Source organism: Plectrocnemia conspersa, unplaced genomic scaffold (genome assembly GCF_051122295.1).
Source record: "Plectrocnemia conspersa isolate PC_06_02 unplaced genomic scaffold, ASM5112229v1 ptg000005l, whole genome shotgun sequence".
In the NCBI taxonomy this organism is placed as follows: Eukaryota; Metazoa; Arthropoda; class Insecta; order Trichoptera; family Polycentropodidae; genus Plectrocnemia; species Plectrocnemia conspersa.
The window spans coordinates 7,603,231-7,617,457 of record NW_028277169.1 but is presented as its reverse complement, the minus strand read 5'-3'; the positions used below and the strand labels follow the sequence as shown (position 1 = coordinate 7,617,457).

Below are 14,227 nucleotides of genomic sequence, written 5' to 3'. Positions count from 1 at the left end.
CAAATAATCTTTCAGTTCAAATTGCATATCCATTAAAAATAGTCGTATTAAATCACGAAGCTTAAAAATACGATTTAAGTACTTTTCCACATGACAACCAACATATTTCTGTGTGTAATAATAGATGTATACATTCACTTCTCATCTCTTCGCACAAAACTTGACAAGCCTTCATGAAATTGATAACTTTTACACCTTCATCCAATGTTTTTTCAAATCTGTTTACATATTTTTGGATGCTAATGATTTCCTGTGTAAGCAGCAATGGTTCTAAATAACCTATAATAAAAACAAACATTCCATTAATTGTTCCTGACATTGCACGAATACATTTTGACCACTCGATTTCAATCTTGGATATAAAATGATTCAAACTATTAAATGTGGTCTCAGCTGTAGCACGCGAAGGTAGTGAATCACAAAATATCCAATTATCTTGTATTTTATATTTAAATTCATATCTAATAAATACTAACTAATTAGTATTAATAAAGTCGTCGGTACTCTCATCCTATTGTAGTGAGTAACATTGACCTTTGAGCATTCGTGAAATTTACTGCTCTTTTATTGATACAACCATTCAAAATTATCATCGAAATTGTTACGCAGACCCTCGGTAGTGGCAATCCCAGATCCCAGTTTAATAACCGCTACAGTATATTATTGTAGATATCTTTATATATGTAAAATATTGCTAATATTTAGGCATGCTAATTATGTTTTTCATAATAATTAAAATATATAACAACTTGAAGAATTGTAAAACATTTATCATCTATTAAAACATATTAGTAGGTTCAATTACATACCATCTAAATTGGAATCAGTCATCCTTGCTCTTTTTTTGCTAGAAATTTTTCAGTGGAAAAATATCCTTGAAAAGCCCCCATACATTTCTGCAATCTGCCAATACCCATATGGTTCTAATTACACTACTTTACAATTTTTAAAAAAATTCTAACCCATGACATTTCAGTCATTTCTTATATAAAATACAAAATTAAGAAAATATAACATTTTCAAGATACTGCTAAATTTTTAATTTTGCAAAAAAGTGTTTTTACATAATTGCAAATATCTTCGGTTCTAGATGGCCGATTGCCAAGTTTTTTATATAAAATTAAAGTTGATTAAATTTCCTATCAACCGTCTATACAACACTTTCCAATCCAGAGCATTGGTTTAGGGCTTTAGGCACTATTTTTGAATTTATTGGCAATTTTGGATTATTTTTAATAAAATTTAAGAAAAAAATATGAATTACACAATTTTTATTTTTAGTTTCGGTTTTTCGATTAGATGTTGAGACCCGATTTTTTAATGAAAATAAGCGACTGTTTTTCAAAATCGGTTAGAAATTATAGAAGCTATGGATTTAAATAAAAATACAGAAATTCAATTTTTACCTTTTTTTATGATTATCTTGATTTTATTGCATATTTCAAATAGTATTAAGAGGGACTTAGGTTGAATTTTTTTAGTCCTCAGTCACCCATCATCGCTTTATCCCAAAATCCTTGATAGTAATGTTCCATGTCACAATGAAAACATTCATAGTGCTTATTACTTTCATCCCCAAGAATATTAGGGAAGAAATCTAAACGAGAGTGCAGAAAGTTAATATTTTAAGATGTCAATTTTTTCTTTGTGTAATTCAAAATCGTCGATAAATTCATAAATAGTGTTGTATAGAGGGTTGATATAAATGAAGTAAAAACACTTTTTTTCAAAAAGAAAAGTACAGAAATTTAGCATGAGAGAAATTCAACATAGAAATGATTGTCAAATGTCATGGCTAAAAATCGCCTTATTGTTATTAATGTAGTTATTTAATTACCAAAATAAAGATAACACCGATTAGAGTAGTTGAGAAAATCAAACGATTTTTTGATATTCACATACAAATATGCATATGTTCAAGCATCTGGCACAGATTCACCCTTTCTTAAGTAGCGGTTGTGAAGTATTTTTAAATATTCTTTCTAATTTAATTTATAACAAAAAAATGATATATTAATTTTTTTACAAAATCAGCAAATTTTTGATTTGCCATTTTTTTAGAAAAAAAAACACTAGTTGCCTTTGATTCAATAGCGTTAGTTGATGAATCTCCATTAAATAACAAAGTGTCGTTATTCAACATTTTAGCCTCCCTACGACCCAGTTAGATTTTTTCTTTTCTTCAAATGCCAAAACACAATAATGGATGTTCAAAATATATATCAGATTTTTATTTTTAAGATTTTACTACAAATTTTCTGCCAAGGATAAGAAGTAATCAATTGTATCACTTATCAATTTTTGATCAACGATTGTAACTCGGTTATGAGAGAAGAGCATATTTTTCTTGCTATTAAATCAAATTATTTCGTTCATTCTTATTATTATTTGTAATGTTATTCATTAACATCATAAAAATCTTTGTTTATCTTCCTATCTGATGATTACTGTCGCATCCTTTAACGCTTGCTGTCCAACCGTTTTGGTGCAAGTGATATTTCTAAAATAAATAATTTATTGCCCGTTTATATTTAATAAAGATGTTATAATATTTTTTTTAATTCACATGATAATCTTATATTTTTATTCTAACCATTTGATATTTATTCTGACCATTCATTTTTTAATTTTGATCGTCCTATATTTTTGTTCTGACCATATGCCATTTTTCTTCTAACCATTTGATATTTATTCTGTCACTGAATAATATAATTATGACCAGGTTAATAAAATTCTAATTTTTATTCTGACCCAAAGTTGATTTAAAATCTGATTATTTAATTTGATGCTTTTTTTAATTGATATTCTTATCTTATATAGAACGTTGGAAATTATTCTATATACATTTATCTTGTTGACTACTGTTCTAAAAAAGGAAGTTGTGCTATTTTAAAACCACTGCCTTGGATGTTTTAGTCAAGATGTTTTCGGGGGGTAGTATGCCATGTAGCATGACATATTCTGCTAGTTTCAGTAGTTCGTGAATTATCAGGTACTTTATACTGGACCTTAAACGAAGCTTGGAAAAATGGGAGAAAAGGCCAATTTCAGATTAATTAGTATTATTGTTTAGCTCTGCATTAAGCAGATATGAAATGTAGTGCTACCTGACACATTATAGTACTAGTCGTGAAAAAACGTATTACTGTATGACCTGACAAAACTGCGTCAAGCTTTTGTGCTAGCTCATGTACCTTTAATTTCGAATCTGCTTCAACAGAAGCCTTAATATCCCCACTATAAATCAATATAATTTATTTTAACTTCAACAAATTGAATTGCGTTACAAATGTTTTTAACCGCTATTGTCGTATCACGTCTGAATTGAATATTGACTTAACCTTTTATGTGCCAAGTGCGGATAAATTCGAATCACCGTTTACGGCTATCAAGTGCGAAATACGAATTTAACCCATTCTCAACAAAAAAGAATATACTGCTGAATTAATTTTCATAAAATGTCACGTATTTAGTCAATTATACAGTAAAAAATAAAATCAAAGATATATTATTATGAAAATTAATTCAGCACTTAAAGGGTTAAGATATTTTTGCCGATTCGTTTAGACACAATATATTAGTTTTAGGGTATTTTAGGGTTAAACACAAGTTTGCATAAATAAACAAATTTATTCTATGTGCTCATTTTTTTTATTATAAAATAATGTATTTGTTTGTCAAACAGTCTCATTAATGTTCAATCGGCATTAGGAAAATTTGTGTTTTCGAAATTATGTTTTTCCGGTGTCTTATATAGCAATGTTTAATCCTGCTGTATCAGTGGAAGAATTTACAGACATTGAAATTTTTACTTTTACTCAAATATCACATGTAATTAATTCACACAGATGAAATCTAACCGATTCTGACGATCAATGCCGGATAGGGTTTTTTATTATTATATGCTTCACAATACTTTATTATTACATATTAAAACACCTCTAGTGTATTTTTTTTTAACCTAAATGATTAAAATAATTATTTTATAATAATATTAATCATGTGTTGTAAATTGATGAGAATTAGTAATTATGGGCCAAGAATCAAAGATTAAATAAAAAATATTTTATTTAGAATGTGTCATTTTGTATATGTATATTAAATTTTAGTTAAACTTAATTTTTCTTTTTTGCCAATAAATTTTACTTCTGTACATATTGTCAGCTTTGGTCCAACTACACAACTTTTATAATAACCCTTTGGATGCCAATCTAAGTATCGATTTACTACATAAAAAAAATATGCTATTTTCCCATTAAAAATGTATCATATTCTTTCTTCAATGATTATGTCGGATCTGGTAATTTTCACTGAAGTAGTAAAAACCAATATATTATATTTTGGCAACCAAAGGGTTAAAAAAATTTAAATTTTAATAATTTATTTAACAACATTACTAATGTTTTTGTAATTATTCTTATACTTTTTGACATGTGCCTTATATCTTAAGTATTTTTTATTGAACTAATATATTATATCCATGTTATTTTATACTTTTGGGTATCATATACATACTTATTTTTTGTAAAAAAATAAAAAAAAACTAAACGTATTATATGTTTTTATTAATTTGTCTTTACGTATCATTTTTTATTTTAATCCGAGAGAGAGAGAAAGAATTTTTTAGCGGTAAGATGGAATTATTACTAATGACATTTACTAATTTGCGTTTGACTTTTATACTTATGACAGTTGAAACTGTTTTTCAGATCTGTTTTACGTGATGTCGCAGAAAGGCCATCCGATGATTTCTTTCAGAGGGTTTACGTACAGATTGTATAAAAAATATACGAATAAGAAACACTGGGTTTGTTCCAAAAACGCAAATTGTACTGCTAGAATTCATACGATCGACGATCAATTAATATATGTAAACAGCAATCATATTTGCCGTTATGGTGTCAAACGATATGTATACGATAATGTGTCACTCAATAAATATGAATAAACTACTTCAAGTGTTTAATATGTATATATTTATTCTATTATGTTATTTGTGAATGATTTTAATAAAAAAAATATTATTGTATGTAGCTATCTATATTTTTTTAATTTAATAACAACTAATTTTTTCTTGATTCATGTTCTTGTTGTTGCAGTTTTTTGTTTTACATCAGAACGAGGCGCTAGAGTTTTGCAAATTGGCAGCTACATCTTCAACGTTAACTACACACGTGGTCTGAAAACGTACTGGAAATGTTGTAGGTTCTCTTCGGGCTGCAGGGCTAAAGCCAGATCCTTGGGTCAAACCATTTATGGACTGGACAACAATCACACGTGTAATCAGTTGGAAAAGGCTTATAAATCATCCAAAATTTGGGATAATAGGTGTTATCGAGTGCTCTAAGTCGTCGCATTATTGCGCAAACACGTGTTTATCTAATCTATTATTTTTATCTGTGATCTTTACCAAATAGAATGTGCCATGGCAGAACCAAAGTTTTGGTATACTATAATTTATATTACTGTATATTTGTAAATCGTCGTTTATGCTATAAATTTACAGATCAGAAATGAATTTCATACAAAACGTGTTAATTTGTATTTAAAAGATAAAATCTAAGATATAATAATATAAATTAATTATTATTAAATAACCCTTTCGTTGCCGAGCCTTTTGGAATTACTATCTGAATATCATTGTATTATAAATAATAATAAAAAATGTTTGATAAAAATTTTATTTACCCCCGAAGCAAGTATCATACATCCCATAAAAATCTATCTGACTCATTTTTCAATGATGACGTCGAGACCGATAAATATTCGCTAAAGTTGCAATAGTCGATATATCGGATTTTGGCAACTAGAAGGTTAAGGTTTAAATTTTCAATTTCATCAATAACTAGTCAACGTATAATTTATTAATCTATTAAGATGTTTACTGATTTCATTAATTAAAAATGTTATTATTTAGATTTATTTTAGATTAAATTATATGCCACCTATTATTTTTATATTCACGGAAAAGCTAGTGTTATATAATATTTTTTGTTAATATGTGATTCTTCTATGTTCTTATTAATTTTATACATAGCCATAATAAATATTACAGATTTTCCTGTCTCATAACTAGTCAAATATTCATGTATAAATTATTGTGTTCATATTCAAAAGCATACAGATTCATTATGTATTCAATATTTTGAAATTTATTAGTGTTGGTTACATTCGTTTGTATGTATGTCGCGTTTTAAAGTTAATAAAACCGAATTTTTGTGTTTTAATTATGATTTTAATCTAAATTTAAAAACTAAAAATCAAAAATAATTAATCGTTCCTGAAACACGTCTGATAACTAGTCGAATAAATATAGCTCTAAGTTTTTTACTTTTTACATTACCAAAGGGTTTGAAAAAGTATTATTTTTTTTATTAAAATAAATAATTATATGTAGTACAATGTTAATATGTATAATCTTTAAATACTCGTATTGTTACGTATATGGTATCATTTAAGATTCTCTTAGTTACCAATATAGAATTGTAATGTGGAATAATTTGTTTAACAATCTTCATAGCAATAAACAATTATTCGTATATGTCTAAATCAACGTTTTATTTGCATAATAATACTTTTATTTTTTCATGCATATAATAACTAACCCATTGTAAGCTCTATAATAATGTCCATTGTTGTTTTAGTGGAGTTCATCATATCGAATCGAGGCAGAAGACATTTGAAACTGAAAGGTTATTCGTTTTATGCTGAAAAAACATATCACCAGATCAACAAAGTTAGGTGGCGGTGTACAAGGCGGACTTGTACGGCATACCTTCACACAATCGATGACAAAGTATTCGCCATTCAAGACAGACATTCACACTCACCGCCGCCGCCCTACCTAAAGTGTTAACGCATACTCAACATTTTTTTTTGTGAATTATCGTATTTATTTACTTTTTATATCAATCGAATAGTTATATTGACAAAATTTTGTGATATATGCACACATAGACATTATCTAGCCTAAGGAAATCTGACGAATCTCTTATATTTCATAGACAATTGATTCTAAAACTATTTGATCCACAACGATCCACCTGTTTTAATTCATATTTTTATATTTACTTTTAAAATACTCATTTTCATTCCACGATGGCCGATTACTTCTGTGAAGTAAATGCCTAAATACTGGAATACGAAATAATATATTTTTATTTTTTATTCAAGAATTTAGATATGATTTTTATTAGAAACTGTTTCTTGCAAATTCATATTTTTTTTTAAATATTGCAAAAGCTCACCCGATAGAATTAAGTTCGTCTAAAATCACTGCCTCAAATTTTCCTGTTATGTATACGTCATCTCCAACCTGTCTGTTTTTTTTCATAATTTAATGCAGCGTGATATTTAATAACATTGGTAACAAGAAATATCCTTGTCGCATTCCTTTTGATATTTTTTTTTGTATTTTTAAATATCTAATTTCAATTCATATTTTATGACTAGAAACCGCTGAATTACCCATAATTTTTTGATGTATTGAGCTTAATTTATGGATTGACATAAATTGTTTACACACATTATATATTAAAAATTAAAATTATGCGATGACGCGGAAAAATACTTCATGGGTTTAAAAGCTTAATAAAACAGGCATAACAAGTATAATTTAAAGTTTGTTTTAAAATTTGTATGCAGGAGACGAGAATATTTGTTAGCGTCACTTTTCTGTTAAAAGCAGGAGACAATGACAAGTCTTTTTTGCTCTGCAATGTTGGAATTTAATTTATCTACATCCATTTGTTGTCGTAAATATTTACTATGTAGCTGACAGATTTTTTAATAATAGCAAAATCAAATAACATACATCTGGTAACAATATTTTACATATTTATTACAAGGTTTTAAATGTTTGGCTTCCAAAGCCAACAAAGAAACATAAAGCCATTGAAATTTGAGTCGTTATGTTGACGAAATCTTAGTTCTCATTTTAGGTCATTAAACTTATCTTCTCCTATTTGCTCTCTAGTGCTATTTGTTTGCTTTTGATTTCATTGATGATTTATTTTCTTAGATTTGAACTACAATTTCTTTTGAAAGCGGTTTGAAATGACTAACGTTTGAGTTATACTAAAATTTTATATAATCTCTGATATTTGGTTTGCACTAAATTAAAAATCATCAACAATGCGTATCATTGTCTAACCAAAACTATCGAATAGCTCATTCTTAAATAAATAGCCAGTGAAGTATCAAGTTGTATTCATTCGCTTTCTTACTAGGTAAATCTGATCTGTTCGCTGTATTTTAATTTTATAAACTATTACAAAGATTGTATAAAATCAGTATTTTAGAAACAAAATTTGCGACATTCACATAAATATATAAGAATAATAAATTATAGAATATGCAAGCTGGTCGTTAAACTCTAGATCTGAATCCAACATGTTTTTTTTAATATTTGGTTTAGTTTATAGGATTGACTGCTCTGTTAATATTTGTTAAGATAATGTTGACAAACACTCGCGACTTTCGAATCTGACGTCAACATACCCCCCAACATGACACATCAGTAAAGTTCAGTATTAATCTTTACTGTAATTGCTTAATCTTGACTTTATATTATAGGCCACATTTATAATAGTAATTCTTCTATAGTTTTTTCGTATGGATAAAATCATTCCTATCTTCCTTAATAAAAATATTTCCTAAACTACTTGATAAATGTATTTCCATTCTTTAATTGCTTCGTTAATATTGTGTCTTTTCCTGGTGCCTTGTTGTTTTCAGCCATCATAATGCAAACTTTATTTCAGTGAGCTTCACCCGTACAGTAGTCTAAATTTAATATAATTTTTCATGTGTACTTCTTGTTTAAGTTTGGCTCTTATCAGATAATGGCATGATTCAAAATTTGCAATTCTGTAGTGAATTATTAATATCTAATAATATAAATTCATTATTATTATTATTATTAGATTTAAATAAGGTCATCTTTGATTATTTCGGTTTCATTTTCAGTATCAGTTTTCCTGCTCTTTTGTAGATAGATTAAAATCCTTTTTAAGAGTCTCTGTCTTACTAGTGTTTCTGAATAATAGTAGAGCTAAATCCGTGAAGTTATTTTGCCACAATTGCTCATATACGCACAAGAGTTGTCTAATTATAAATCTGAAGTGATTCTATAAATGTTTTATTTTTACTGTGTAAATAATTAAACTACATAATTTTGAGATTATACATTTCTGTTGTTACATTGTCGTTAATTCTATCAATTACGTTAGTCTCATTGAGTAGTACTACTTAATATGATTCAGTATTTATAGACCAGATAAGTATTATTTAGAAATTTCACAGTATTATGGACACAGATATTCAAAAATTTGTTTTAGCTAAATTTTAATTTTAATTTATAAAATAAAACAATATATATGATGATCGGCGTTTTTTTATGAATTTCTTTATTAGGGACGTTTTTTTCATGACATGAAAAAAAATATATTTTCATCCAAATACAAAGATAAGTCAAATGAAAACCTTAATATTGAGCAAAAAAATTACACAATAGCGTTCAATATAAATTTTTGTAATGTTAAAATAAATTCCTGTTTAATAAAAAAATATTCTGAGTGTTACCTTCTGCACCTTTTCATCGGACGTGAACCTTCTTGAAAAAAATACTTTGTGTGAGATGTAAACTTTGAACAGTAGTTTTAATGTTGCAAAAAACATATATGTGCATAATTTAAAAAACATAAAGTTGTATTGATCTGATTGCTTTGGTCAAAGATGATTGTTGATGAAATCACTTTGTATTATCTTTTTTGTAGATAGTTAGATGCGGAATTTTTTTGGTTTCTTGGAAAGTAAGGCAACTCCTTGCTCTTGCTTTCCGACTGATGATAAAAAATCCAGCTTTTATCGCCAGTAAAAATGATTCTTAATAACCCACCGCTTTGTGCTTCAAAACACTAAAAGTGCCTGACATAATTTAATATTTTTTTAATTCTGAAGTCAACTGGTGTAGTGCCCAACTTGCACCTTAAACTGCAGAACATCATAAACCTCCAAAATATCAAAGAGACTATTGCGTTCACTGTTATTCGGCTATTTTTCTTAACGATTGTATTGTATTTGGTGTGCTTAGCTTGTTATAAAACATTTTAATCCATTTGTACACTTGCTGGTGTGACAGACATGCATCACCATACTAAACTTTCATTTGTCTATAAAGTTTTCATTGTGTTTATTGTACTGCCATCTGTCGATCACTCTTAAAATATTTAAATACATGCTGCTAATTCAGCAATATTTTAAAGTTTTCATTTGACTAATCCTTGTATATTAGATTGTAATATCGATCTAAATAGTGTTATTTTTTTTATTTAAATTGTATTTCATAAAGTATTTTCCATTATAAATGAGATATTCATACCTGATTTTTTATAGATGATTTCACAATGATTGAAATTTATTATTATGTATTTTTTACATTAGTGAGCGAATACGGCGAGAACTTAAATAATTTTTATAAGTATTTATAGCCTTATTTTTTTTGATGAAAATCGATTCTAGTCCTCTGATAAGTTAATAAAAACATTCCATACTTATGTTTAATATTTTTAAGCAATGCAAGGAACTCATTATTTTTATTTTATTTAAACGATATGTAAATATCATTTTAAAAAATGTACAATATGATAATAATATAAAAATAAATTATAAAAGTTTTTTAACAGTTATTTTTGTGTTTTTATTAAAAATAAAAATATCAATTGTATTTTCCAAGTATCCTTTTTTTGATATTACAGCCAATTAAAATATGGTAATTTTTTATTTAATACTTATTTTTTTATTTTAGTTTCTATCAAGACATGATATTCACTTGTGTTTTTTCTTTGCATATCAGCCGAATACTTCTACAATAAACTTGGAAAAATATCTCTCAGATATGGAGGTATAACATTTTACGATAACCACACTCCGACTGGTATGAAGAAGGTGTGGAAATGTTCCAAGAGTTTGACGACTCGTTGTCCGATGTTGATACATACGTGCAATAGTGTCATTTTATCCGTGAAGAAGTTCCACAATCATCCTAGTTAAATTATTGATGTACTAGAATGTAATTTATTATATACTCTATTGATGTTGTCGATGATCTGTAATGTGTTTTAATATGAATATAAATATTGTAAATCAAATGTTTTGACTATAATTAAATATGAAAGCAGTGTTTTATAACGTAAGTATCTATGTATATGATTTTTATAGCATTTCTAACTTTAAATTCATTTTTATTTCAGGTTGGTTTTATATAAAATCGTGCAGGGATAATTTATTGTTGGTGGCATCGAATTACATTTTGTGCGAGGACGGCAACTCAAAAGAGAACAGAGTGACGTGGCGATGCGTGAAGAAGTGGTCCATGTGGAAGTGTCCAGTGGTCATTAGTCTAAGAAACGGAGACATCGCTTACATCAAGGGGTATCATAATCATCCAGAGACTTACAAGCATCAGAATATGTGGCATCGAATATGCAACATGAGAGGAAATAAGAAATATAGCATAACGGGAAAGTGGATGAAAATATAGTGAATTCTTGTTGAGGGAATTAGACATTGGATTTATTTCTTAAAACATGAGAGACTAGTAGATTATAATACATTTATATTTAAAAAAAATATATAATTTATTCTTTATACATCTTTAATACATATTTAATTATATATGTAAATATCATTTTGACAGTGCTTATAACTATATAAGTTACAAAATATTTCATCTGTGATTTTGCATTAATAAAAATTATTAACTTTTATTTATCAAAATCTATCAAATTTTTAATTCGATTTTTTATAAACCATACTTCAAAGTTGTTTTATTCGATATGGTAGCTATTGTGATATTTTTGACACAAAATTTGTGATATAATAATGATAAATTATAGAACGTGCAGGCTGGTTGTTACGCTCTATATCTAAATCCATTTCGTTCCGACCGTTCCGTTGAAGCGCTGGTTGTTTATATTCTTGCTTATACAAACTTTTGCATTGCTACAGAACAATGTTCATGAACACGCATAACATACTCCCCACCATGTAAAAAGTTCATAATGACATACAAATAAGCAAAGTACAAAGTGTTTATTATGTTGCAAAAATACTCTTATACGAAGATAGTAATAATTTTCGATAAAAGTGAATTTAACTTACAATTTATAATTGTCAGATGTTTAAAAAATATTCGATGTCCAATTGTTGACTTATTTTTTGTTGAAGTAATGTTATTTGTTTATATGAATAAAAAAGCAATAAAAAAACTTAACTAGTTTTATGATAGTTTATGTTTTTGGATGCCTTGAAGAGTATCGATATATATTTAGTTGTTGTTAGTATTTACTGTTTATCTTTTCTATGTTTATTATAAATTAATTTTTATATTATGATTTTAATACTAAAAATAAATATAAGCAATAACAGATTTTTTTATTATACATATATTTAAAAGTTACTACGGTATCTTTAGTATGTTTAAAAATAAAAATGTATCGTTGATTGAAATTTGAATAAACGTGCAGTTAACGTTAGTCAGCTTTTTAATTCCTCCCATAGTACTTTTAAATATCGGCGTGATTCTTATGACTGAGCTTCTAATAGATTTTTATTGTCTTTTAGATTGGTTTTATATAAGGTCCCTGAAGAACAAATGTCAGTTGGTAGTCCAAAGGTACATATTCGGCGAAGACGGAGGAAGTTCGAGTGACAGAGTCACGTGGCGATGCATCAACCGCAAGACCAACTGTCCCGTCGTCATATGTTTGCGTAATGGCGATATCGCATACATACGGGGCATACACAACCACCCAAAGAATTATAAAATGATGGACAACTTCCGCAAGTTGTCCATGGCGGGCATGCATTCAAAATATAGAATCACCGGCAACTGGTCGCACTCCAACCCGTTCTGACCGCGACTCTTCCCGGTTATGCCCATTCGTAACCGCAAAAGTTACCATCCGTACTAACGTTCTGTTTTATATTTTTTTTGTCCGCCCAGGTTGGTTTTATTTAAAAACGATACGGAATAACTATCAGCTCGTGGCTTCCAACCATGTGTTCGCCGAGGACCCAAAGAGCAATCAGCGGAGGGTCACTTGGAGGTGTGTCAAAAAATGGACGAATTATAACTGTCCGGTTGTGATATGTTTACGCGACGGCGACATCTCGTACATAAAAGGTATTCACAATCACGACGAGACATATTGCCATAGTACAATGCGCTATAGAATCTGTGACGTGTCGGATATAAACAAGTATAAGATTACGGGAAACTGGTTGATTTTTTAATGCTATATATGTAACATTAAATGTACACAGGAACAATTTTTATATTATAAAGTCGTACAAATTAAAAATTAAGGTCATTTAAAGTGGTTCATTATTACATTTATATTGATATTTTTATAAACATACATATAAATAAGACTAAGAAACAGTTGACAAGGAGAAAAAGAGTATTACAAGATATAAAACTATTTGTACGTTGACGCTGACATTAAGGTCGCAGGCTGAAATAGAGTTTTGCATAATATAGTTTTGAATTTTCACCGATGATTCAAAGCTGTTTTTAGTTTCAAATTTTGTGGTAATACTAAAAATATATACTTTATTGTTTATTATTTTATAAGTCCAAAAAGTTATCCAGAAATTTTAAATAGTTTAATCATATAATGGATAAAACCAGTAATTACATAGTAAAATATTTTACTACAAAAACTTCACTAAATTTATGTTTATGTACATACATATAAAATTATTTGCTGTTTTTTTTTTATTAAAAATCATCAAATAATTTTGGTAATTTATTTATTAGTTGTTTGGTAATATTTTGCAGTTATTTTATTAGAAGATAAAATATGCTAACAAAAATTTTATAATAACATTAGGTCCTTATTAGGGATTCCAATCCCGGGATCCCGGGATCCCGAACGATTTTCAATACCCGATGAGTCCCGGGATTATAAAACATAATCCCGATTTTTTTGGATTGATTGATTTATCAAGCACAATCGAATTATTATTGACAAAATCGTTATTTTTCGTATACAAACTTGCGCGAGTTGCACGTGTCATCTGTGAATCTTTGAGGCTGTGAGTCTGAACGTGCTTTTTCAGCTGCAGGCTGCTTAGGAACCAAAATCAGATCAAGGCTAAATGATGAAACGCTTGACGCTTTGATGTTACTTCGTGAGTTTTTCCCAAAATAATGTTTTCCATT

General features: G+C 28.1%; 1 protein-coding gene across 43 annotated transcripts in view; it reads left to right on the top strand.

The window, feature by feature from the left end:
- Positions 1 to 14,227, top strand: part of LOC148234762 (uncharacterized) — a 564,675-nt gene that overhangs the window by 415,302 nt on the left and 135,146 nt on the right. The window contains exon 5 of one of the 43 annotated variants that reach the window (XM_088187149.1): positions 11,253 to 11,557. The exons of 41 other annotated variants lie outside the window; for them this stretch is intronic. In XM_088187149.1, the coding sequence (XP_088043275.1) occupies positions 11,253 to 11,542 (290 nt within the window). In that variant the 3' untranslated portion in view covers positions 11,543 to 11,557. Of the gene's footprint in view, positions 1 to 10,855; positions 11,151 to 11,252; positions 11,558 to 14,227 lie in introns of those variants that run through there. One more of the 43 variants, XM_088187171.1, reaches the window with a different exon arrangement.